A 25,725-nucleotide genomic window follows, 5' to 3' on the forward strand; every position below is an offset into this window, starting at 1 on the left:
CAAAAATGATTTGGAGAATTTACTCTTAATCACTGTTCGAGGGTGTTGTACAGTGACGCCTTCTTAAAAAACCATTAATTTGTTTGTGGTTTGAAGAAAGAAACAAAATTGTTTTGCATGTTGAGGGTTAGTACAGTAAGAGGAAGATAATAAGTAACATTTCATACAAAAATTATTCAATTTTTTAATCACCCTTCAACGATATTCCCGAGTCACTTTAAATATTAAGGTTTGCCCTATCTATATTTACGTAATAAAATGTACTTAAATGTTTTAATTAGTAAATTACTAAACTTATGCTACATTGTGCTATTTCAAACTAAACAAAACATACATTGAGACGAATAATGGTTACAAACGAAATATCTATGCCAGATCAAAGTGATAAAAATTAAAACGTAGCCACCTCTTTGATAAAAGACGAAGATACTAAGACTGGCTAATCTATCACCGTGTCTTGAGTGATGGTGAATATACAAATGTGCTGCCCTCAGCCCTTTGTTATTAGAAAATTACGATATTTTACAGGTTCTCATTACCGCATATAAATTATATGTTCGTATCTACCACATGACCAACCACTAAAGCTAAAGTTAACCTAGCTTGTATAAGTTTTAGCTCCCTGGTGTACTTCAAGGGCTGATTGTTGGCCCAGCAAGCACACCCCCGTCTCTCCAATGTATGTGAAACTCCTGCATGAGACGTCATCAAAGCACATTTGACTGCACGTGATGAAGGACGTCACACTGTTGAACGAGTACGAATCGTTGAGGGCGGCATTGCTGGCAAGCAGTCGGTATTTTATAGATGGCTTGTTTCCTGTAGTAAAGAAGTTAAACATGCATTAAAACCAATTAAATTCTTCCGTATGTAGTATTATAAAAGTAGTGCTTAGGATTATTTCGTATTTGCAAGTTTATCTGCATATCGCTTTCTATCGGGAAGGAGTGTCAGACTCTTCTCATAATAAACCAATCAACAAAACAAAATATTTTCCTTGTCTTAAAGGGATAGTTGAGTTTTGTTTTCAGACCGCAAATGCCTTCAAAGTGCATGGTTATTGCTCTTATTCTTATCTATGACATTTCTAGTGCCCTTTTAGAACCTAAAATTGCTATGAAGGTAATATTAGACCCCATAATGTGTGAAATTCAGCCAATAGGATCATACCAATTCAGTTCCACTTTTAAAAAAATATGGTGACCATTAATTAATTAATTAATTAAAAATAACAATACATGGACCGGCTGGTTGTGCGTAATATAACCAACATGAAAATGCCACCAAAAAAGCCAACATCGGCATTGGCTGAAATACGATGTAAAGGGCAGTATTTCGTTTTTTCAACGGCTTTTTCAAATTATCGAATACTTGTGGTGGTACACAAATATTAGAAATCATTATATTTATGAATATTTCAGCTGTCTCTGAATCGATTTCGATCACACAAAGACGATTTTGTCACTACTATATCTGAAATATGAGTTTCAATATATTTCTTACATAAAGAGACATCACAAGTTAAAATACACTCTCGGTAATAAAGAAATGAAATCGACCGGACTCTGAGTTCTTTCATTTCAGGGAGCTCTGGGGAGGGGGGGGGGGGGGGGGGGAGGGCTTAAGCCGCCCCTTAAGAAAGGCTGACAGTGAATTCTACGGTATATCAAAGATGTCAAATTATATGAGATAGTAAAATTTGGGGGACAGATTTACAGATTATAAGGCTTATTTGTTTAAAGTGGGCTAAGTACAGAGGGCCTATTGACTGCCAACTTACGTCTTGATAGCAAAGTTGTTGAGGCCTGTGTTGTTGTTTGTTGTTTTGACGATGCTGATGGCTGCGTTGAAATACGTTGTTTTGTTGATGTTGAGAGCGGCGACTTAGTTTGCCTTTGTGGTGTTGTTGAGGGCTGTGTTGTCCCTTTTTGAGTTTTCGTTTTTGTTGTTGGAGGCTGCGTTGACGTTTGCTGTCGTAGTGTTGTTGAGGGCTCTGTTGTCGTTTGTTGTTGTGTTGCTGTTGAATGCTGCGTTTTCGTTTGTTGTTGTAGTGTTGTTGAGGGCTGCGCAGTAGTTTGTTGTTGTGTCGTTCTTGAATGCTGCGTTTTCGTTTGTTTTAGTGGTGTTGTCGAGGGTTGTGTTGTCATTTTTTGTAGTGTCGTTGTTGACGGCGGCAACGTAGTTTGATGTTGTGGTGTTGTTAATGGCTGTGTTGTCGTTTGTTGTCGTGGTGTTGTTGAGGGCTGTGTTGTCATTTTTTGTAGTGTCGTTGTTGACGTCGGCGATGTAGTTTGATGTTGTGTAGTTGTTGTATGCCGCGTTTTCGTTTGTTGTTGTGGTGTTGTTGAGGGCTGCGCAGTAGTTTGTTGTTTTGGTTTTGTTAATGGCTGGGTTGTCGTTCGTTGTTGTGGTGTTGTTAATGGCAGTGTTGTCGTTTGTCGTTGTGGTGTTGTTGAGAGTGGTGTTGTCGTTTGATGTTGTGTTGTTGTTGAGGGCGGTGATGTCGTTTGTTGTTGTGTTGCTGTGGAGGGCGGTGACGTAGTTTGATGTTGTGGTGTTGTTAATGGCAGTGTTGTCGTTTGTCGTTGTGGTGTTGAAGAGAGCGATGTTGTCGTTTGTTGTTGTGGTGTTGTTGATGGCTGCATTGTCGTTTGTCGCCGTGTTGTTGTTGAGGGCGGTGATGTCGTTTGTTGTTGTGTCGTTGTTGAAGGCTGCCTTGTCGTTTTTTGTTGTGTCGTCATTGAAGGCTGTGTTGTCGTTTGTTGCTGTGTTGTGGTTAAAGGCTGCGTTGTTGTTTGTCGTCGTGTCGTTGTTGAAGGCTGTGTTGTCGTTTGCTGTTGTGTCGTCGTTGAAGGCTGTGTTGTCGTTTGTTGCTGTGTTGTGGTTAAAGGCTGTGTTGTCGGTTGTTGCTGTGTTGTGGTTGAAGGCTGCGTTGTCGTTTGTTGTCGTGTCGTTGTTGAAGGCTGCGTTGTCGTCGTTGAAGGATGTGTTGTCGTTTGTTGCTGTGTTGTGGTTAAAGGCTGTGTTGTCGTTTGTTGTTGTGTCGTCGTTGAAGGATGTGTTGTCGTTTGTTGCTGTGTCGTGGTTAAAGGCTGTGTTGTCGTTTGTTGTTGTGTCGTCGTTGAAGGCTGTGTTGTCGGTTGTTGCTGTGTTGTGGTTGAAGGCAGCGTTGTCGTTTGTTGTTGTGTCGTCGTTAAAGGCTGTGCTGTCGTTTGTTGCTGTGTTGTGGTTGAAGGCTGCGCTGTCGTTTGTTGCTGTGTTGTGGTTGAAGGCTGCGTTGTCGTTTGTTGTTGTGTCGTCGTTGAAGGCTGTGTTGTCGGTTGTTGCTGTGTTGTGGTTGAAGGCTGCGTTGTCGTTTGTTGCTGTGTTGTGGTTGAAGGCTGCGTTGTCGTTTGTTGTTGTGTCGTTGTTGAAGGCTGCGTTGTCGTTTGTTGTTGTGTCGTCGTTGAAGGATGTGTTGTCGTTTGTTGCTGTGTTGTGGTTAAAGGCTGTGTTGTCGTTTGTTGTTGTGTCGTCGTTGAAGGCTGTGTTGTCGTTTGTTGCTGTGTTGTGGTTAAAGGCTGCGTTGTCGTTTTTTGTTGTGTCGTCGTTGAAGGCTGTGTTGTCGTTTGTTGCTGTGTTGTGGTTGAAGGCTGAGTTGTTGTCAATGTCGTAGGGCAACAATCTCCTAAATGTAATATGTGAGATATTTAAAACAGTGAAACATTGTTTGAACTTAATTTTAAACCACAATTTTTAGCTAGGTTTTTTTTCTTTAATACCAAAAAGGCAAAAGTAAATTTTCTTTTTTTTCTGAACTTTTTTAGTACACCGTAATATTAAGCAAATTAAGCCCCCCCCCCCCCCCTTTTTTTTTTCTTCCCCTGTTCGAAGACACTTGGAAAGGTTAAAGTTGCAGTTATTCATCGGCATGCTGGGCTGCCTTTCTAATTCATTCAGGAATGTGATGGTTTTGATTTTGTTCTGGTACTGAATAATATGTTGTAATAATACACGTGCACATTTGCCACCCTCAACTCAGCTCAATAAATTTATATCTGGAAGAATGAAATGAATTGAATAACTTAAGTGTTTATTACGTCAGTTGTTTTAGAGCCAGGGAGTCATATACCATAATAATTTTGAGACGTCTTGTGAATCACTTGTGAATGAGATGTGTGCAATGGTAAAGACACAGAGGCACGAAAGCCCCCCCCCCCCCCCTCTGAATGGTGAAAAAATATATATTCAGAAAGGACGAAAATGAGAATTGAAGAAAAGGGGGAAGGGAGCGTGAAGAGAAGATGATAAAACCTCCCCACAACCTCCCCCTAAACAATACCCTTTCTATCTGGTATTTTATCAAGCAAGTGAGACCAGTGCCCCCCCCCATAATTTCCGTGTTACTTCAATATCCATGCCCTTTGCCAAATTCATGCACTATCGTCATCATCATCACCACCACCACCAACATTCTGAGGTTTTGAACAGTAAATTTCGCATGATGACAAATGTTTTTGTGAATGGCGTTGTGGAGGACCATACAGTCATTACCTTCACATGAATACGTGATTTCAAGATATTTCTCATGTCCTGAACACGGGTCTCCAAATGAATTAGAAGCTTCAACGCTACACTGCGTCTGACCATTGCAGGATTCTATGTAAAAACTGGAAACGTCCAAAATACAGTCTGTCTTGCTACTGTGAGCGCATGTAGTGGGATGAGTTCGTCCGTAGACAGCCGTACAGATGTTGATGGCCCCATCATCGCAGGTTATCTCTCCCGAATAACGCTCACAAACAACGACAGTCACTAAATAAAAAGAAGGAAATAATCATTGTCATTGAAAGGTTATGGTTATAATAAATTTATATTCTATACACTAACAAATATTAAAAGAGAAAACATTAAAAATAACCTAAACGATCGTGGTGTTAAGCTTAATCTAAGTCTAATTGAGCACGTATTTACCTCAAAATTAAGTCCACGATCCTCAAATCAAAATGGGTTTTAACCAACAAATTGTTGGATTTACATTTTATAAGCTTATTTTAAGCCAAACATTTACAGCAACAGTTGTAAATGGTCTTGATTTTCTGAATAAATTAGGAACGTGTCGAAGTCGTATAAAGTAGAAACGTGTTTTCTTCGATGAAATAGGTAAACAGCAATTAAATGGAGATAGCGAGGGTCGACATTAGGCCATTTAAAAAAGATGTTGTGTTCAGCCCTTTGTGATCGACCCCAAAATCTTGAAATCTACCGTCGGATTTTAAATATATATATATATATATATATATTAAAATTTTTACCGCTTTTTAGAAAAACAATGTATTAAAGCATTAAAAACTGAGAAATATCAGCCCAAAGAGGGAGAGAAAAAAAAAGGAAAGATTTCCATCCGACAGACACATGTTTTGGCACCTAAAGGGCAATACAACATCTTTTTATGTTAGGCCCTATAGGCCGACAATCCTGGAGAATCATAAAACAAAAGCTCGTTTTTATCAAAATAGAATATCAATCGTGTCACGAACTAGAATGATTTTATGTAAGTAGCATCCCGAATAAATAATATATTACCAAGCAATAACATTTTGCTAATTATGGCATTTTATTAGTAAATTGGCGGTATACTACATACGCAATGAGAATTGTTAAAAAGTCATTTACGTGCATGAGGATATGTATATCTAGAAAACTTCAAGTGAAATAAAGGAATAATGCCTTTGCTTTACAACCTCAAAAGAATGGTAGATGGGGTTTTTTTTTTTTGGGGGGGGGGGGAGAGAGAGAGGGGGGGGGGTAATTTATCCGTCTTCTATTCCACCCCACCATCAGTCCCTGGACTTACGCTACCTAATTTTATGAAGAGGGTCTTACCAATGCATGCATTTCCGTGTGCATAGAGAACAACGTGTAGGTTGAAAAGCGCTAAAATACAATGTAGAACTAATCCCATCTGCAAATAAACGAATGAAGTTATGAATAAAAAATAATTTTAAATTATCTAGATAAGGATGTATGTAAGAAATGTTTATATTTTATTTATATCAATTCTTTCTATCTAAACAGGGCAACTCTCTCATTATTAAAAAGGTTTTCATGAGAGGCTCTGTAAAAATTATAGGTCACAATTACGGATGCATGTATGCATGTGTGTATGTGTATGTGTGCGTGTATGCGTGTGTGTGTAGGGATGCATGTATGTAAGTCTGTTTGTCGGGTGTGTGTGCATGGGTAAGCCTTTTAGCATTGAAATATGAGACAATACTGATGCTGTAACTTCATTTCATTTCATTTCGTCTGGATTTCACCAAACCATGATCAAAAAAACATATTATGAATTTAACATGTACAAAAATATATATATATCAATATTGCTCAAAACAATAGAGAAATACATACAAAATATGTGTAAAATGAATATTAGGGGTAATTGAACTTATTTGTTCTACAACAGAAATGGATTGGGAGGCACACCTAAACAGACCTAGAGGCCTGTGAACAAGGTAGCCAATGTAAAAATAAATAAAAAGAAGAACACAATCAAATTTGGAGCATAAGATAAGAAAATACGGAAGGTGGGTTGAATAAGTACAGAAGCAGTGGGGACAGAGAGAAAAGAGGGGAGAGTTGATAAGGTAAACAGAACACACTGTACCAAAAGTTGGCCAGATGTCACTGGGCAAATCAAAGTTGGGCAAATTTTCAATAATTGGGTGACCCAACCAATACTATATGAAGTTACCTAATGAAAGGTAAAACATAGGTTGCGTAGGTGTCAATTGGCAATCGATGTTGGGCAAATGTTGTCCAACGATTGGGTTATTTTCTACCAACCGTGTAGTTATCGATGAAATAATTGGGTAATGTTGTTGAGAAAATTAAAGCTGGGACATTTTTCCAACAATTAGGTTATTTTCACCAACCATGTAGTTACCGATGAAATAATTGCCCAACTAAAATGCTACACATTATGGTGATAATTGGGTGAATTTCTGATTGGGTAAATTTGTTGTCGGTTAAAAATGGGGTATTTTCTTTTGATCCAACACTGGGTAAATAATGCAAAATCTTTAAATTACCCAATAGTTGGTTGGACACATAATTGCCCTCATGGGGGGGGGGGGGGGGGGGAGAGAGAGAGAGAGATATGGAGAAAGATATTGGAGAGGAGTGTAGGTCAAAATAATTAGTGGGAAAAAAAGAAGACAAAGGAGATCTGAGAAAAGGCTGTGGCTCCAAGATAACAAGCGAGAGATAATTACAAGATATTTACTTGCCAAAACCCGCACGAACCCAACACGGACACTTACATGTACGCATACCCTGATGTAGTGAAGGTTTCTAGGACACCTACCCCCTGGACATCCACCCCCAGAAAACCACCCCCAGTCAACTACCCCCTAGGCCGACTATACCCCTAAGACAACTCCCCCCTAGGGCAACCATCCTCTAGGACAACTACCCCCCCCCCCCCGGACAACTACCCCAGACAACTGCCCCCGGACAACTACCTCCTGGACAACTACCCCTAGGACAACTACCCCCGGACAACTACTCCCGGACAACTATCCCCAGACAACTACCCCATACGACAACCATCCTCTAGGACAACTACCCCCGGGACAGTTGTCTTCCTAGGGGTAGTTGTCTTGGGGTGGTTGTCCGGGAGTAGTTGTCCGAGGGTAGTTGTCCTAGGGGGTAGTTGTCCGGGGGAGTTGTCCGGGGGAGTTGTCCTAGGGAATAGTTGTCTGGGGGTAGTTGTCCGGGTAGTTGACGTGGGGGATATTCTTCCTAGAGGGTGGTTGCCCTAGGGGGTAGTTGTCCCAAGGGGTTGATGTCCTAGAGGGTAGTTGACTAGGGGTGGTTACCCGGGGGTGGATGTCCAGGGGGTAGGAGTCCGGATACGTTTTGTAACGTTTTGTGAAAGTGTTCAAAGGAGGTGAATTTTTCAAGTAAGATGGTGTATCGTTCCACAGCTTAGAACCATTCACTTTAAAGGGATCCGGTGACTTTGTCTTAAATCCTTTAAACAAATCCTTGATTTAGATCATGCTGCAATGATAATTAAAAACGTTCAGGTCGGTCAGGAACCCAATGACTTTTACAAGCCGATCGCCTGTCTGATTATCAAGGTATTTATGATTGACATTCGAAATCAAACTTTTTGCGTTTGCCAAACGGTTTTCATAACACTGCAGCATATTGGGGAAAACGAGTATGGTAAAACCGGTCACTCAAAGGTTTTTACTTTTTTGAGGCACTTCTTGATCATTTTGAAGCGCTTTTTTGTTAACACCATATCACAGACACTGATATTCATAACACACGAACATTTCGTATAAATAGGAGGTGCTCAAAATTGGTATCGTTTGAAAGATCTCTTCAAAAGATAAAAACTATTTAAAAAATCATGTCGATTGGACTTTTAGTTCTCAAGATATGATCTTTTGAAGTTGTAAAAATTTTGTCAAAAACCTGCCACGAAATGCCATTTTTGGGCCAAAATTGATATTTCACCAACTTTAAAATTGATATTAATTGTCATAAGTAACTACAAATGACAGCGACAAGACACTTTCCATAGGTTAATCAAATGTTATTAAAATCACACATGTAATTTATTCCATTTTTGTACAAAGCCCTTCAGAAAATGGCATTTTGAGCAAGATTCTTAACCGCAAACTCAGAAAATCACAAGAAACGATTAATAATTAATATGCGTAAATTGATTTTCTCCATTTCTACAAAGAGTATTAATTCTTTGTTATCCAAGGCGCTTCACATTCTATACATAAAGTGTAAAATAAAATATTGGTGTCGTTGATTATTCATCTAAATTCCCTTTAGTAAAAATCCATCAAAGATATTAAGATTTTCTTTCCTTGCAAACATACAGTCAACAGTACTGTTCAATCAACGACACTATTCAAATAGAGATGTGATAATTAAGGCCTATAATGATGACGGCTGCATTTATGACAACATTAATGACTATGATCTGAATCTATTACTTACATTTGTCATACAAAATATAAACTTCCTAAATTAAATTCTATCATTTCTACCGGTTTCTGCTATAACATGAAAATTGTGTTTCACTAAACCTTCACTAAATTTCCCAATACTATTGAAATATAAATGTCTCACATTTTGTAGAAAAATAAAACTTACCTCGTTGAATTATTTTTTCACAGCATCAACTATACGTAGATATCATCAGGCCAGTGTCAAATACCAATGCTCAGCTTTAACGGGCCAATAGACTTGGATAAGTTTCCATGTAACAAGCTAACTTCATATTGATACTCGTCTGTGATCTACGCAAAACTGAAATAAAGTGCGTGCTATCCTGTCTTCAAACTCTTGATTTTCCTATCTGTGCAGATTAAGCCGAGACATCCAATCGATGATTTTTAATGAACGTTCTGTCCTTTTCTTATCTAGCGTAGCCGCATTGTATTAACGGCCAACCCCTAATTACAAAAACATATATCAGGTCAACTATATTGAACAGTTCAATATTAGGTGTGGGATACAGGAGCGGATCTAGGGGGTTTCGGCGGTTTAACCCCCCCCCCCCCCCTGGGTGACCAAGTGAAAACAAAAAGGAAAAAATATATAACATTTTTTTTAATTGAAATATCGGGGGCTAATTTTTTTTTAACGCTCACTACACCCCCCCCCCCCTCTCCACCTCCTCACTGAGCGAAATATTTGTCGGCGCGATTTTAAAATTTCGGGGGGCAAAATGATTTTTTTAAATTTAAAAAAAAAAAATATATATATATATATTTTTTTTATTGCTCACTACCCCCTCCCCCCCCCCCCAACTGAGCGAAATATCGGGATTTTTGAAAAATCCTGGATCCGCCACTGGATCAACCCCCTCCCCCCCCCCCCCCCCCCCTTGGCAAAAAGCTAGATCCGCCCCTGGGTTATCATTATGCAATCACCGCCTTCACTTCCATGTTTGATACACATGATACAATGAGTGTCACTGTATTCTGCGTGGAACCAAAGCGCCCCTACTATTAAAAAATAGGCTATCCGTGGAAAATAGGATTCGTGAGAGGTAGAAAAGGCTAATACAATACAATACAAAACTTTAATAAATAATCCATAGATTCTTGGATTTTTTAAAGTTTTATTTCTTTCTAATACCATCTGACAATTAATTGATTAAATTATATTTGGGTCATAGATTGGGTGTTTTATTTGGCACATTTCTTTGATATATGACGAATTCGATAATAAAGTATCTTTCATTAAGAAAGGCGTTATATATCCTTAAAGAACAGAATATGATGGTTTAATACTTTTTGTATAAAGGGCGGGGCACAATGCTGAAAATGTCTTATATACAACATAATGGAGTCATATTTCTCATGTGCCTTTTGAGTGCATAATTTCAATAGGTTTTTTTTTCTTCAGCTTACTTAAAGTATGTCGATAGCTTTAAAATGAGGGCCAAAGTCCGTTTGTGCGCCCCTTCTCCACTATTTATCTCCATGTGTTGTTAAAAAGCTTACCCCGTATAACAAATCAAGATTGTCTATTCTACTAATTAAGATAAAAGACCGAACCTGTGTCAAATATCAAGAGTTTAACCTAGCTAGCCTGCCTACTGGTTTCGGGATTGAATTCGAATAGAATACGGGACAAAAACTTTTTATTGTATACTGGATAAAACAAGATGCATGTAGAGCGTTATTTTTTTTTTCATTAAAAAGGAATTAATGGACCAACGTGAATCCCGTGATGATCGATTGACAAGGTGAAATGAATAATTAATGATTTGTACTCAGAATGAATGTAGACAGCTTTCGATTATTTTGCCTAAAATCAACAGCATGACGCGGTCAAATATTTATTGGTTATCGTTCGTCATAAAATATATTGACACTACTCATTAGCGTCATTAATTAGTTTTACCCTCACAGTGTATAATGTGTATGGCGGTGTATGGTATAGAGAGAAATTTTAATCGAGTTATTTCAGCACATTCTTAACAAAAAAAAGAGGAAGAATAAAATAGATATCGAGCAAGATTTACAATGTGATAAAGGCAGCAAAGTGGGGAAGAGGAAGAGAGAAGAGAAGAAAAGAAGACGAGAAGAGAGAGAAATAGAGCCCGTCTTCTTACTCGCCCACTGTGCACTCGCACTCACTCTCTCTCTCTCTCTCTCTCTCTCTCTCTCTCTCTCTCTCGCTCCCCCCCCCCCCCCTCTCTCTCTCTCTCTCTCTCTCTCTCTCTTTGTGGACGGGTTACTAAAGTAACTAATTAAATCAGATCACTGGAGTTGATCGTTTGAATGCCACAATGTCCAAACGAATGTGTACTTTAGTTACATATTGGAAGTGCACTGTACAATAATGCCATTTCAATATATACAAAGAATAAGTGATATCGAAAAAAACTTTACTTTTAATTTTTTGTTTCACTTTAAAGTTATTGTCCTGTATCAAATCTATTTCATTACTGTCAATTTCATACAAAAAAATCTCTCTAACACTCTCTCTCCATTTCCACATATCCCTTTTTTCTCCCCCTGTGTGTATCGGATATGTGTGCGTGTCATGCGTTTGTAAATGGCCGCGAACGTGGACCTTTGTAGGAATACACACCTTCTAACCATGGACGCCCGGCGAAGGTGGACGTCCACGGTTCTCTTTTATCTTTAATATGACTTTTTACGGCTAAACAAGTACCATATCAAATAGGAGACTCGATTGGAGCTAGGTCCACGATAACCGTTAACAAATCTGATACACCGGTGTGCATATCATTACGACCGACTAGGATTAATGATCGGTGGGACAAAATTACTCGATCGGCGGATTTCATTTCCGTCTGCTGCCAGCTTTGGATCAGTTTAGGGGAGTCCCTGTTTTACCTTGTGATTTCAGATAACGCGCGTTAGCGAGGTCTTGACGGGGACGTCGGACTTCCGGGTACTCTGGCCTGAGCTGCACGGGACGCGCCCCGCGGCTTAACGGCGCGGTGCCCGTCTTCTACAAGTAACATTTCGAGTCGCTAGCTGCATGCTGATTGATGGCGATGCCGAAACGGATGGTCAACAAATATCTTTAATTAAAGTAAGTAAAATTATATATTTGATGGAAGAAAAGTATAGAGCTAGGTCTTAATCTGGGACAATACAGTACGTATTTTAAAAAACGTAACACTTTTGACAAATCTGTCAAAATTACTTTTCAAAATAGTCTAGGAAGGGCATTTTTAAACGTGCTCGAGACCTAGCCATAGAGTAAAGCCTAGTTTTTTTTCTATAAAATGCCACTAAAATAACAAATATTTCTTCTCGCTTGAGTTAACATTGACCTTTTTTGTCCATAGTGCCAAAAATGGCTTGCGCCAAATTAAAAGAAGAGGGGAAATAAAATCAGCAATATGATTTTAAGTAGGCCTCTTTGCGAACGTGGACATTTGCAGGAATACATACCTTCTAACCATGGACGCCCGGGAAAGGTGGACGTCCACGGTTTTCTTCTATCTTTTGTATGCATGCAAAAGAGCAATTGATTTGATTGGGAGTATAATCAGCCTTTTTTTTTTAAATGCACTGTTACTGTATTAGAGAAACTGACTGAAAAATGAGTAAAAAAGGGTGTTCATATCTAAAGTAGATTGAGTCGAGATCTAGATCTAGATCTATTTAGTCAGGAATTGATTTGAATGGGAGTATAATCGGCTTATGTTTATATGCACTGTAACTGTATAAATTGGAGAAACTGACTGAAAAATGAGTAAAAAAGGGTGTTCATATCTAAAGTAGATTGAGTCGAGATCTACTTAGTCTGGAATTGATTTGAATGGGAGTATAATCGGCTTTTTTTTATATGCACTGTAAATGTATAAATTGGAGAAACTGACTGAAAAATAAGTAAAAAAGGTGTTCATAATCATATCTAAATTGGATTGAATCTAACTTTTCTTAGGCAATAATGTCATCGCACGTACCAGTACGTTAGTTAAAGTTAGACTAGACACATTTCTATCCGACTATGAATTGAACTGATAATGATCCAGTGAGATAAAAAAATAAACATGATCTAGATCGATCTAAACCTGTAATAATAAATCTCCCTCACCTCAGATATAGGCTCTTTATTTTTCATCTTTACCAGCTAGACCTCTACCTTAATTTGAGGTGTCTTGGTCGAGTGAATATGTCACCGGGCTGTGGAACACAAGGTCCGCGGTTCAAGTCCTGCCGCGGCACTAATGTCCTTTGGCAAGACATTGATCTACATTTGCCACTCTCCACCCAGGTGTTAAATGAGTACCCAGTAGGATGCAAAAGTTAATGTGGTTTGATTAGCAAGTGGCGCTTGTAAAATGGCGACTCGCTGGAATGCTCCCCAGGGAGCGGAGAATATGCATACAAAGTGTGACCCGGGTATTAATATATATCTGTAAAGCACATTGAGAGAGCCTGTGGTCCTGAAATGCGCTATATAAGGACAAACTATTATTATTATTATTAATTTCTGCATTTGAATTGAAGTCTGTTTTCGCCATTAGCATTATTGACTACGTTGCACACCACTCTGATATCTGCAGTGTGTTTATCTTCAATCTGACAATGATGAAAAATGAACTTTTACAGATGTAAGAGCTTAGAAGGAACATTACTTATAGACCAGTAGAATCTAGATCCTTATTGAAGCGAAAGACTGCACGATATTTGATGCCCACCTAACAATCACTAGAAAAGGTTGAGATAGATCTATAAACCTAGTCTAGTTTCTGTTGTTTAGAGTTTGTTTGGCTTAACTTAATACTAGTCTTAAGCATTTATTTAACTTTAGAATCAACCCTAAATCATAACGGTCAAATTTAGGTTTTTATTGTTTTTTTTTCTTCAAATTTTCACCCTCTTTATTTTCCACAGCTAAAACAATGACTATGGATGATCTTCCTCCCCCTCCTCCTCCTCCTTCTCGTTCTTCTTCGTTGTCTTCTATTCCGTCAGTTACATCAAGCAGTTCAAAACCTTCCGATCCATCTCTTCATCAGTCTACTCAGTCACTGCCCTCACTTCTTGAACTTTCTATCTCTGATCTGCCTTCTTCTACTCTCCCCAGCATTGGTCTTTGCCCTACTCCATCTTTTCATCCCTGTCACCCTCCATCTTTTCATCCCTGTCATCCTCCATCTTTTCATCCCTGTCATCCTCCATCTTCTCTGCCCCTGCATGCTTCTTCTTCTGCAAATGATGATCCACTACATGGATTGTCTTGTCAGTGCTTTGTCTTCTTTTTTCTCCATCTCTTGATCATTCTTTGTTTTCTTTACATTATCATGGTCGTATCGTATCTTTTTCTTTAAATGTTTGTCTTCATCTTCTTTGTCTGTGTATGCATGTTCTGAACGTAATGTTTCTATCCCTGCTATACTAGCTATCCATTTTCTTCTCTCCAAAAGAAAATATGTTGAGGTGAGCTATTAAGTTAATGAAGTTATCCTCATTTGGACAGTAATTGCAATATTACATACCTCATTAAGTTTCTGCATTCACATCATGTACACATTTTTATTGACTGGTTTGTGAAGAAGAATAGAGGACACTACAATGTGATTTAAGAACATTTCCTAGATTTATATGTACAAAATCATTACAAAATATTAATTTACAAATTAAAGCTTGTAAAATGCTTCTTGTACATGTATTTTATGTTCCTTTTGTTGACAGTAACAAACTAAATTAAAGGTAATCCCAGTTAGGATTTGGATCTCATTCTGGTCATCAAAAGAGCATCTGAACTCTTTGCAAGGTCTGTCATAAGTCCATGCATGCAAGCTGGCTGGTAAGAATTAGCAGAGCAATCCTGCTTCCACAGTATAACTGTCTCGGGCTAGATATATAGACTTGACTTAGGCCTACATGCAAGAAAGAATATCAAGGAAAGATAGTCTTGAAAATTGCGAATGGTCCTTAGACCAGACCCAACTTATGATTTACATGCATCACCTTCTCTTGTCTTCTTTTTATCATTAGATGACAACCAGACGCCGCCGTGTTGCACCGCATCAACAGGTAGAGAAATGGTGCAGGGCTGAAAAAGACCCAGATGGCTTTGAAATAAAGTTTGTGAATGAGACAATAGGTGGGTGAAATCAAAATATTTTATTGCATTAACTCCCAGAGACGATTTTATTTTTATTAGACATGCATATACATGTTTTTTACAAGTGATCAACGAATTAACTGTAATTTGGAGCTGGGATAAAGTAGATTGGAACGATTTCTATAACAGTTTTAACTATTTGTGATACATGTACATGTACCTTAATTGCAATTAATTATAAGCCAGTACAATTATTAAATGCAAAGCTTTGATTTCACAAAATTATGGTTCATAAGTTAGTAGATTTAAACTTCAGAGCAGCAGAGTGAAGACAAATGTAGTGGATATTAGAGGGCATAGATGGCTTTATGTGGAATGCTTATGCCACCCAAATTACGCATTTAATTCATAAAACTTTGTTGAACCATTTTAACAGCTAATGCCTTACGAAGCCGAACTTTCCAGACTATTGTAAGGAATATTTTTGTAAGCTTTAGAATGTAAAATATCATGTGTACTCCACTTCAGGTCATGGACTTTTCACATGCAAACACTTCCAGAAAGGTGATTTTCTTCTAGAATACAGAGGGATTTTCAGTGAGACATTAGATGCAGATGAAGACAATGACTACACATTTCATTTTCTTCATACAGGTGTGAACTACAGGTTAGTAAAGTTTCTTTAATTTCTGTTTCAAGAAAAATGAAAATAAAGAAAACTACAACTATGTTATTTCATCAATTTGTTACCATACTGTATGCTGCTATTTATATTTCAGATCAATTATAGTGACTTGAATTATTTGTGTTCATGATTTCTGCAATGATACCATAAACATTTGTAGAGTTTTTTTTAAGAAGATATGATGGAATAGGTGTGGCCTGTGTGCCTTATCAAAGTATTTAAAACCTTTTCTGCAATGATGAAAATGAGCTAGACCATGCATGTGATCACGAAGGGTAATATGTAGCTATAATTTGGTGGAATAATGATTTACTTGCATTTTGTATGTTATTCTCAAGTATTTTCAGAAGAGGGTTCAAATTTGGGCAAAAAAATCACCCTGGTACTGAAAATAGTGGGGGTCATAGTTTTGTATCGATCAACCAAAAATCTTTTCATTTCCCCCTCTCATCATTAAATTCCGACGTTCTATTGATAAAATAGGTCACTTATAAATTTCATGCCATTCTTCATTAATTGTACTTGCCAATTAGGGCTGGAAATGCCAGGGCTTGCAAATATTTACAACAACAAAAATACTGGTATGTATTAGTTATAACTTTTATTTTGAAATATGAGCCTTAACTCTAACATTTGTACACAGGTCTATTTGAGCTGTATTTTGTTCAGTATAGTTTCATGCTACCTCTAAGCATGCAATCTTTTTTCATTTATCTTGCGACTGCAGCATTGATGCATCTGATCCAGAGGCGGGGTTAGGCCGTTGGATTAATGATGATCATAAGGCACCAAATTCTGTAATGAAGAAAATCATCCTGCATGACTCAAGTCCACATCTGTGTCTGTTTGCATGTGACGATATTCAGGTGGGGGAGGAAATACGATACGATTACGGCACTAAGGATTTGCCATGGCGGCAGGTACGATATTACACTTTGTTTTATTTTGTATTTACTGGTGAAATATGAACATTATCCAGTTTTTGCAAAAGCTAATTTACCACCTCCATCATTATTGTTCTTTTCATTTACTATCGCACAATGTTGGACATTAGTTTTCCTTGATGCCCTTATTCCACGCTGCCCTATACTCTATCAATCCTTGGGCCTTTTAAGGAGAGCACTTCAAAAACTTTCAAAAAAAGATGATGAAAAAGAATATTATATAATTACTTTGTACAAGTGGTATTCAAATATTTATGTCAATAATATCATACAACTCTAGAGTCGATAATTTAAATGTACGCTTTAGGTGACTGTAGATTCTCCAGCACTATAATTTTTCTTATACGATATTGAGATTTTGCAAATAATGATATAATGGAATATACAAACAACTATACAGAAAACGTCACATCGCTCTCATGATAAACATTTGCTTCATAGTGTATCCAAAATCAGACTCATGTATTGATTTAAATTGCAGCCTCCCACACCAAACGTCATGCCACACACTAACATCAACGTGCAGGACACGCCTAGCAAGAAGTTGCCGACACCCCACAGCATGGACATTGTCACCTCTACTACCACCAATAAGCTGCCCTATATGCCAGATGCAACATCCAAGCCAGCATCACAGCCAATCATGAACAACATCAGCAACCAAAGCTCTCACCAGTGTCCTATCCAAGGAACACCATCCACCAGTCAACTACTACCCCACTCTCAAGAGGGTGGCACACCAACATCCGATGATAATGGGACAGCTAGGCAAGAGGTACACTCCCTGAGTAACAGCATGTCTTGCAGCCAGGTTGATGCCTGCTATAACCCGGACTCAGATTCCCCAGGTGTCATAGATGGAAGTGAAGAGGGACCAGAAGGCCTAGATGTATGTATTTCTAAAATGTTTTGTTAATTAAGAAGAATGTTTTTAATAAATTTCCTTGCATGTGGGCAATGATGTAAACATACTTAGGGCAAATATTTACTTGCCTATACACTACAAATACATTCTTTACCATAATGAGCAATATTGATACAGTAATAAATATCCAGGAATGTGAAAGTCCATGTTTGTTTACTTAAATTAGCAAGTCCACATTTGAAGATTTTAAATCGCACTAATTGAAATTTAACAGTTTAGAATACATGTAAATGAGTCCATGTTTGTCGTATTAATTTAGCAAGTCCATACTTGAAGGTTTTTTTTCACCAGTACACAAACAAATGTGTTGTTTGAAATAAAATTAGGTGGACCATTGGAAATTTGTTAACTTTTCTGGGGCTATAAGGAAATAAAAAACTATTGTGCCAATTATTCTTGATGATTTTAGGCTTTCACCATACATGTACAAAATCTGGAGTACTGCAGGTATGCTGATGATATTGCAATATAGCCATTAATGCTTTTCATATGTTTCATATAGGTTTTCGGCATGCAGCAGCCTTAAGACAAAATTTTATGTAGTTGTCACAATAAATGTTTTACTTCAGAGTGTATCAGAAACTCAACTCAAATATTAATTTAAATTTCAGACCCAATTGCACACACCAATTGTGGAGCACACCTCCAGTAACATGCAGGAAACGGCTATAAACAAGCTGCCGACACCCAACAGCATGGACATTGTCACCTCCACTACCACCAATAAGCTGCCCCATATGCCAGATGCAACATTCAAGCCAGCATCACAACCAATCATGAACAACATCAGCAACCAAAGCTCTCACCAGTGTCCTATCCAAGGAACACCATCCACCAGTCAACTACTACCCCACTCTCAAGAGGGTGGCACACCAACATCCGATGATAATGGGACAGCTAGGCAAGAGGTACACTCCCTGAGTAACAGCATGTCTTGCAGCCAGGTTGATGCCTGCTATAACCCGGACTCAGATTCCCCAGGTGTCATAGATGGAAGTGAAGAGGGACCAGAAGGCCTAGATGTATGTATTTCTAAAATGTTTTGTTAATTAAGAAGAATGTTTTTAATAAATTTCCTTGCATGTGGGCAATGATGTAAACATACTTAGGGCAAATATTTACTTGCCTATACACTACAAATACATTCTCTACCATAATTAGCAATTGTATACAGTAATAAATATCCAGGAATGTGAAAGTCCATGTTTGTTTGCTTAAATTAGCAAGTCCACATTTGAAGGTTTTAAATCACACCAATTGAAATTTAACAGTTTTAAATAGCTAGGTCCATGTTTGTCGTATTAATTCAGCAAGTCCATACTTGAAGGGTTTTTTTCACCAGTACACCAACACATGTGTTGTTTGAGGAAAATCAATCCCCTTTATTTTGGGTGTGGTGATTAATAGGTTTATAGATCAATGCATTAATAACTGTTTTCGGAGGCGTTATGTTTTTGGGTTGTCCGTCTGTCCGCCCGTCTGTACGTCCGTTCTCATGATCGCGTTATCTCAAGAACCGATTGATGGATTTTCTCCAAACTTGGGTCATGTATGTATCTTGCAAGGCCAATTAACTGATTAGATTTTGGGGTCACAAGGTCACAGGTCACAGGGCTCATTATGTATGCATACAAAGCTTGGGATCGCATTATCTCGAGAACCGATTGATGGGTTCCCGCCAAACTTAATTCATGTATGTATCTTGCAAAATCAATGTATGTATCTCGCAAAATCAATAACTGATTATATTTTGGGGTCACAAGGTCAAAGGTCACAGGGCTCATTCTGTATGCAAAAATAGCTTGTGATCACATTATCTCAAGAACCAGTTGATGATGCACCTATGGTATTATTGGTGTATAATATTGTACTCTTTTATCTAAGCTGGCAGAAAACTTCACAATAGGCACAGTTTGATCTGGAGGATTTTGCAGGGTGGGACTTTAACAATTAGGGTCTAGAAAAATGCACACAAAAAATCTTTAAAAACATACATAATACACATTAAGATAAAACAGTTAATGGTTTGTTGATCTATCATGCAGACCCAGCATAGAAGTAAACATGCATGTCAGGGGACCTATAAAACATAATTTGCCTTAATAGTGTACTTACATTTGACCAATTCAGCAGGAGATATTTGATGTTTGCTTTCTATATGGACTCTAATTTCAGTTTCTCTTACTGTTTTTTTTTTCAGGCCATGTCAGAGGTGTCAGACCTGTCGGAAACTACTACAGATCTAACAGATGATTCTGACCCGGATTACATACCGGAATCTGATGATGATGTTGGGGAAAGGGAGATGAGTCCTGTCGTTCCTATCCCTGGATCTTTTAATATTCATCGTGGTTGTCTACCCACTCATGAAGATGAAGCATCAACCAGTGAGAATCATGTAGACAGCACCTCAAAAGCAGTATTGCATGCCTGCAGTAGGTCTTCAGGGATACAAGTGAATGCCACAGCAAATGGAAGAAGTAAAAGCTGGGATAAAGTCCAATATTGTCCTTTCTGCATGGAACCTCAGAAGAAATTACCTCGCCATTTACAAACTCCCAAACACAGAAACGAACCACAGGTGCAGAAATGGCTTTCTAGTGAAGACCAAAAGGATAAAGTGAGACAATTGACACTAATGCGCAATTATGGAAACTACCTACACAATATCTCTGTCCTGAAGAAGGGAGTTGGAGAACTCATTGTTGTTCATAGGCCAGCAGACAAGTCAGATCCATCAGATTACGTTCCCTGCTCAAACTGTTATGGTTTTATCACGAAGACAGAATTGTGGAAACACAAGTGCAGCCAGATACTTGATAGTATACCATCTGGGAAAACAAAGAAACGAGGAAAAGTGCGTGCTGCCAAAATGCTGCTACCAAATACTCCTGGGGTGGATACGAGAACCATTGAAATCCTGTCGAACATGATCGATGACAATATAGCCGCTGTGGTCAGGTCGGATGACCTAATAACAAAATTTGCTGAGAAGTTAACCATGAAACATGGACATAGCAGAGACCAAGAGAACTATATCAGGCAACGGTCAAGGGAGCTAGGAAGAATGGTCCTCGAGTACAGATCAATGACAGGGGAGACCAATGTCGATCTTGCAAGTCTCATACGTCCTGAGAAGTTTGTTGCAGTGACGTCTGCTACAAAACTGGCTGCAGGATTTTGTGCTGAAAACAATGTCTACAAAACCCCCAGTCTTGCATTAAAGATCGGACACGGTCTGAAGACTTGTTGCGAGATTCTACAAGGAAAAGCCATTATGACGCAGAACTCTGCCATCAAGAAAAGTTGCAAGGCATTCTTGACCCTGTATGACCTTCAATGGGGGAGCTATGTAACTCACCATGCACTAAGAAGTCTTCAAGAAGGAAGAAGAAATAACCCAAAGTTGTTGCCACTTACCGAAGATGTAGTCAAATTTGCGAAACATCTCAAGGGAGAAATGCATGCAAAATTGAATGGGCTTGAGAAAGAGAGCAACACCAACAGAATTGCACATGAATGGCATAATCTTTCTGAAGTACTGCTGGCACATATTGTTGTCTTCAACAGGAAAAGACCTGGAGAGGTCTCAAAAATGACCATGCAAGATTATGAAAATTGCTCGCAAGGAGAAGGTGGTATAATTGATGGTGCTCTCAGCAAGTGGGAGAGAGCACTTTGTCGAGTTCTATGGAGAGTCGAAATCGTGGGAAAACGTTTGAGGACGGTGCCTGTACTTTTGACAACGACAATGAAGAGGGCAATGGACTTGTTGAAAGAGAGGAGATGTGAGGCTGGCATCGAGGAGAGCAACACATATGTGTTTGCTGGATCAGGGGAAGGGCACCGGAGAGCATGCGATGCTATCCGTGTTCATTCCACCAAATGTAATGCTGAACATCCAGAACATCTCAGAGCAACACATCTGAGAAAGCAAATTGCCACTGTAGCCCAGATTATGAATTTAAAGGAAAATGAGCTAGATGTCTTAGCTAATTTCCTTGGGCATGACATCAGAACGCATCGGGAATACTATAGACTCCCAGATTCAACAGTGCAACTGGCGAAGGTTTCAAAAGTTCTTCTGAAGATGGAGAGGGGAGATCTTGAAGGTCTTGCCAATAAAGGACTAGAGGAAGTGCAGTTGGATCCCAGTGAAGGTAAAGTGCATAATATTTTCTTTTGAATTCTTCATGCAAACTGCAAAGAACAACTAGAGTAGAAAAACGTGCAGGTTTTGTTTGCTTTTATTTTCATAAATCAATAATACATAATACATAGTGTAAATTGAATAAAAAATATGGCGGATGGCCCATTCCAGCTGAGTATCAATATAATACCGCTGTTCTTCCATGGTGTCCTTCATGAATACATGTACATAATAGTAGCAACCAAAGTAACAGAAAAAACACAACAACAATGTATTGAACATAAACATGTATATTCCAGCAATTTCAAACTAATAAATTTGATTTTCTTTTTCATATTCAATATATCTTTATAAAAAGGGATACAGAACCGTAGGACCCTTAACAAAGAAAAAAAGTAGATGAATAATTAAGATATTTTGGGGGGTGCATAATTGGCGATTTTGTGCAAGACTGTTTGATAGATGTCCAAAAGATTGAAAGAGAGAGAAATCTGCATGCATCTGTCGTGAGCTAAGCATTGTAATCATGTCGAACCATGTTGTGTTCATAATGAATTAAAATGTTTATTACTGAAACTATAAATTAATTATATATAAGACATGCATGAATTTCATTCCTGTTGTTAGTTTGTCCTAAATAATTCTATGAGGCTAATTCCTTTCATGTAGAAAAATACTTTTTCAGAATATTTGTATACACATAAAAACACTGTTAAGGGCCTGATATAACATAACTTATGCTAATTATAAATATTTCTTTTGATTTTTTGTAGAGTACATCACTGATGCCGAGTCAGATTCTGAGGGTGAAGATGTGCAGTCTGATGATTCACCTTTGGTGACTGTGAGGACAGAAGGTATGTTAAACAAGAGAAAGTCAAATCCTAGTCAGTAGCTGAAAGCCAGTGGTGCATATAGTTTCTTTGAGTCAGGGCTGCTTTAATTGATTGAATTATGATTGTTAGAATGCAGTTGCACTATTTGAACGTTTCATTATTTGTCCTAACAAAAATAGAACACCCAGTACTTGATGAATCGACCAAAGCATATTTTCTTCACATATACTTCACATATATATATATATAGAGAGAGAGAGAGAGAGAGAGAGAGAGAGAGATTTCCTGTTAATACAACATGTAGGGTTATATTATTTTCCACCAAAAAATGGTACTGGGTATTTTCACTTGAATAATGTATACATGTAGTTCTAGTTTTATGTTTCATGACAGTTTCACTCTATTCTATCTGGGAGCCAAAGGCATGGACGTAGGGCTATATGTGCTGTTTTGTCTCAAAATGAAATATATTTTCTGATTGAAGGTTTAAAAGATATATATTCTCCTTGGTAAACAGACTGTAGTGCCTACTCTGGGAAATCAAAAAGTCCTTCTGAGAATCATCCAATCAGGAAAGTCTGGACTTTGAAAGAGAAGACAACTGTCGCAGACCATTTGGGCTCATTTCTCCTAAGACGTACCCTACCAGGAAAGGCACATATTTTGAAACTCTTCAATGCAGAGCCACAAACCTTTCGGGATCGATCTTGGACCAACGTGAAAGATTTCGTTCGAAACCAGATTCGGAAGAAGGATGTAATGGGATTCTTGAAGATGTAAAGTACATTTATGAATGCTCATCATGATACATATTATACCTGTAGACATTGTGACATTTCTCCCAAAAGGGGAGGGGAGGCTGGGATGTGGCAATGGACTTATCGTGTCAGGCTGTTGCCAAATGATTTGTTATCATTGTGTGCTTGTACATATATGCAAAATAATTGGGGCACTTAAGTTAGACAGAAAAAAGATATGTTTGTTGCCTGACTTGAAATTCGGCAAGATCCCTTCTCCCTCCTCCCTTTTGGAATTGATTTGTTAAGTTCATACATGAAGGTTTAGGTTCAGAACTGATGATATACATGTACAGGAGAAATGTGTAATGTATTGTAATGCTGCTCATGTATGCATTATAAGATTTTATCAAACCCTAAAGACAAAATTTATTGTTGATTTTTTTGGAGTAGATAATGCAGTCACTAGTTAAATGTGGGATACCCTCAGTTGATTTCATTGATTACTTTAGTTCATACGTGAAAGATTCATATTATGGAAGTAGTCTGTATGTCCTGTTTCTTTTGTGATTCTATTTAAAGTTGAGACTTTGAAAATGTGTAGTCACATTTAATTGGGTTTCGAGAAATGTTGCACCAACAAATAGATTTCCTTTTGTTTATGTAAAATATCTACAGTCGGTATGGAAGTTCATGTAGTGTAGCTCTATTGAAGTAAAAAGCTATCGAGTGAAAAACTGTTAATTCAGCAACTTGGTGACATGACTTTGCCCATTCATTATATGAAGGGTGAAGGATGGGAACTTCATATAAGAGAAGCAATAATTATAGGTATATAGAATATTTCATGCTCTTCACTTGAAATCTAAATTTATATATTATGGTTTCATTTGTTCTAGATCAGTATGAAAGAAACAAATGTTCCCTAACAGTTTCATCATTTGGTTTTTAATGAAAGTTATATAAATCCTCTCCACATAATATATGTACGACTTCAACATTATTTTGTGTAGATAAATGCGTTTAATAGCAATTCACCTCATTTAATTGATGCAATTGATTTAAGCACTGTAGATTTCAAAGATGTAATATGGTATAAATGAAGACTGTATGTATACTGTGTATGAGCAAGGAATTTAAAGACATAAATTATGTCACAGGTATCGTTTTATATTACTTAAAGCACATGGATCATATATGTTTAATTTCTTTTTAATCAGTAAACTAGTTTTCAGCTTTATCAGTATGCTGACCAGGATTTAGGGGCAAAGAATAAACATGTACAGTACCTGTATGTCAACGCATTATAACGTTTATATATATGAAAATAATCATCTTAAGTTTGTTAAAGAGGTTCTCATATGCACTGGGGCTTTTAGAAATATTACAACAAATATGGACGTCCTTTATACTACAGTTGTGGAGTGAGATAAAATGCTAACAACTTGATAGTAACAAAATTACTTCACTCTGATTGACAGATCTAATCTACATCTCTTGGTAATTGGTATATTTAATGATAAAAAAGCCATAATTTTGAGTAAAAGAGATTATTTTATAAGTCTAGAATAACTTTAAAATTGTTAGAGATATGTTATCTTTCAGTTCAGTATGAAAGGAAACAGTTGGTTCCTTGACTTTTTAAGTGTGAATCCCACATTTATTTTGTAGTTCAATATATGCTCTATGACTCAAGTCATACAGTTTGTTATTGCACTTTCAACGTTAGAATTTTGGGCTAAAATTGTTATGTGTTATGTAGTTCTTTTTACTAAAAATATAATGGCAGTGACAGATTCAGACTGATTTACACGGAACAAATGAACTTATTTCTGTCTGTATAGTCCTAACCCTGCTTAGCTAGGGTGGGGGTTGGGGGGGGGGGGGGGGTTAACAATTTAATACAAAGGTTCTTACATTTTCAACAACAACAAGGGTGTAATTCAGGCTCACACAAAATATTCTTGTAACCACACACAGACAAGATTGAAAAACACAATTTTTTCTGAGGGGGGGGGGGGGGGGTGCCAAACCCACTCCTGAATCTGCCACTGTCAGTGTTATGTTTGTATTTACAAAAAAGGTTATGTGTTAACAGTATATTTTGAAAAAGGGTTAGGCATATTTGTTATTTGTATTTATAAGTTTCTATTGATGGGCAATTACTTTGAAGGCTTGTAGTCACAACCTATCTCGAGTCTAAAAAAACAGTATGAAATTCTTGAGGCCACCAAATGAAATATTTACTTGTTACTAGCTACCCAATGAGCAGTTTAGATAGTTATACCTGTGGTACAGTTTAAGTTCTTTTGTATAAGTACAACAATGTAAAAACTCCAGTTGTTCCTTAAAAGTGTTTTGTGAAGA

At 37.8% G+C, this 25,725-nt stretch overlaps 2 protein-coding genes across 3 annotated transcripts; one reads left to right on the forward strand and one right to left on the reverse strand.

The window, feature by feature from the left end:
- Nucleotides 1–222: 222 nt before the first annotated feature.
- LOC105440162 (putative uncharacterized protein DDB_G0282133) lies at nt 223–14,192 on the reverse strand. The gene is made up of 4 exons (XM_030976420.1): nt 14,116–14,192; nt 2,389–3,667; nt 1,781–2,351; nt 223–819 (listed from the first exon to the last, which is right to left on the reverse strand). Exons 1-4 carry the CDS (start codon nt 14,190–14,192, stop codon nt 599–601), a joined length of 2,148 nt encoding a protein of 715 aa, XP_030832280.1. The 3' UTR covers nt 223–598.
- Nucleotides 14,193–17,261: 3,069 nt separating this feature from the next.
- On the forward strand, nt 17,262–24,145 carry LOC115920588. 2 transcript variants are annotated; one of them, XM_030976635.1, is made up of 4 exons: nt 17,262–17,599; nt 19,836–21,795; nt 22,559–22,642; nt 23,139–24,145. In XM_030976635.1, the coding sequence occupies exons 1-4, from the start codon at nt 17,273–17,275 to the stop codon at nt 23,399–23,401; spliced, it is 2,634 nt and encodes an 877-aa protein (XP_030832495.1). In that variant the 5' UTR covers nt 17,262–17,272; the 3' UTR covers nt 23,402–24,145. The 2 variants fall into 2 exon arrangements, with proteins under 2 accessions (XP_030832495.1, XP_030832496.1); XM_030976636.1 differs by lacking the exon at nt 17,262–17,599 and adding an exon at nt 18,387–18,657.
- The last annotated feature ends 1,580 nt before the right edge of the window (nt 24,146–25,725 follow it).

This window comes from Strongylocentrotus purpuratus, unplaced genomic scaffold (assembly GCF_000002235.5).
Source record: "Strongylocentrotus purpuratus isolate Spur 01 unplaced genomic scaffold, Spur_5.0 spur5_scaffold_9, whole genome shotgun sequence".
Classification (NCBI taxonomy): domain Eukaryota; kingdom Metazoa; phylum Echinodermata; class Echinoidea; order Camarodonta; family Strongylocentrotidae; genus Strongylocentrotus; species Strongylocentrotus purpuratus.

Excerpts from the sequence above, each read along its gene's own strand:
- LOC105440162 (XM_030976420.1), bottom strand. The coding sequence starts at position 14,192 with ATGGAGGATGACAGGGATGAAAAGATGGAGGATGACAGGGATGAAAAG. Across the intron at positions 3,668-14,115 it reads GACAGGGATGAAAAGATGGA|GAGATTGTTGCCCTACGACA; the intron begins GTAGGGCAAAGA and ends TATTACATTTAG. Across the intron at positions 820-1,780 it reads AACAACTTTGCTATCAAGAC|GAAACAAGCCATCTATAAAA; the intron begins GTAAGTTGGCAG and ends TCTTTACTACAG.
- LOC115920588 (XM_030976635.1), top strand. The coding sequence starts at position 17,273 with ATGGACATTGTCACCTCTACTACCACCAATAAGCTGCCCTATATGCCA. Across the intron at positions 17,600-19,835 it reads AGGGACCAGAAGGCCTAGAT|GCCATGTCAGAGGTGTCAGA; the intron begins GTATGTATTTCT and ends TTTTTTTTTCAG. Across the intron at positions 22,643-23,138 it reads GGTGACTGTGAGGACAGAAG|ACTGTAGTGCCTACTCTGGG; the intron begins GTATGTTAAACA and ends CTTGGTAAACAG.